The sequence below is a fragment of the Rhinopithecus bieti genome, unplaced genomic scaffold, assembly GCF_001698545.2.
Source record: "Rhinopithecus bieti isolate Rb0 unplaced genomic scaffold, ASM169854v2 scaffold_5059, whole genome shotgun sequence".
Classification (NCBI taxonomy): domain Eukaryota; kingdom Metazoa; phylum Chordata; class Mammalia; order Primates; family Cercopithecidae; genus Rhinopithecus; species Rhinopithecus bieti.
In genome coordinates, this window is record NW_016844124.1 from 1 (window position 1) to 678 (window position 678).

A 678-nucleotide genomic window follows, 5' to 3' on the forward strand; every position below is an offset into this window, starting at 1 on the left:
GATTTGATATCTATGACCCCTTCCACCCCACCGACGAGGCCTACTCTCCACCGCCTGCTCCGGAGCAAAAGTACGACCCCTTCGAGCCCACTGGCTCCAACCCCAGCTCATCAGCCGGGACCCCCTCACCTGAGGAGGAAGAGGAGGAGGAGGAAGAGGAAGAAGAAGAGGAAGAGGAAGAGGAGGAGGAGGAAGAAGGCCTGTCCCAGAGCATCAGCCGTATCTCGGAGACCCTGGCAGGCATCTACGATGACAACAGCCTGAGCCAGGACTTCCCAGGTGATGAGAGCCCCCGCCCGGACCCGCAGCCCACACAGCCGCCTCCGGCCCCTGGAACGCCGCCCCAGGCGGACTCCACCCGGGCTGATGGAGCCACGCGCCGGCGGGTCTTCGTGGTGGGGACTGAGGCGGAAGCCTGTCGGGAAGGCAAGGTCTCGGTGGAGGTGGTGACCGCTGGTGGAACCACCCTCCCGCCGCCCCTGATGCCACCCGGCGACTCGGAGATCGAGGAAGGCGAGATCGTCCAGCCGGAGGAGGAGCCCAGGGTGGCGCTGTCCCTCTTCCGCCCGGGTGGCCGGGCCGCCCGGCCTCCGCCTGCCGCCTCGGCCACCCCCACGGCCCAGCCCCTTCCCCAGCCTCCCGCTCCCCGGGCCCCGAGGGGACGACTTCTTGTCCCTG

General features: G+C 68.6%; 1 protein-coding gene across 1 annotated transcript; it reads left to right on the forward strand.

Annotated features, from left to right (window-relative positions):
* Window positions 1-5: 5 nt before the first annotated feature.
* On the forward strand, window positions 6-672 carry LOC108525112 (splicing factor, arginine/serine-rich 19-like; the record flags this gene model as incomplete). Its single annotated transcript, XM_017866187.1, is given in 2 exon segments — window positions 6-655; window positions 657-672. Coding segments are annotated over 2 exon segments (666 nt in total), but the record flags the coding sequence as incomplete, so codon positions are not given.
* Window positions 673-678: the final 6 nt, after the last annotated feature.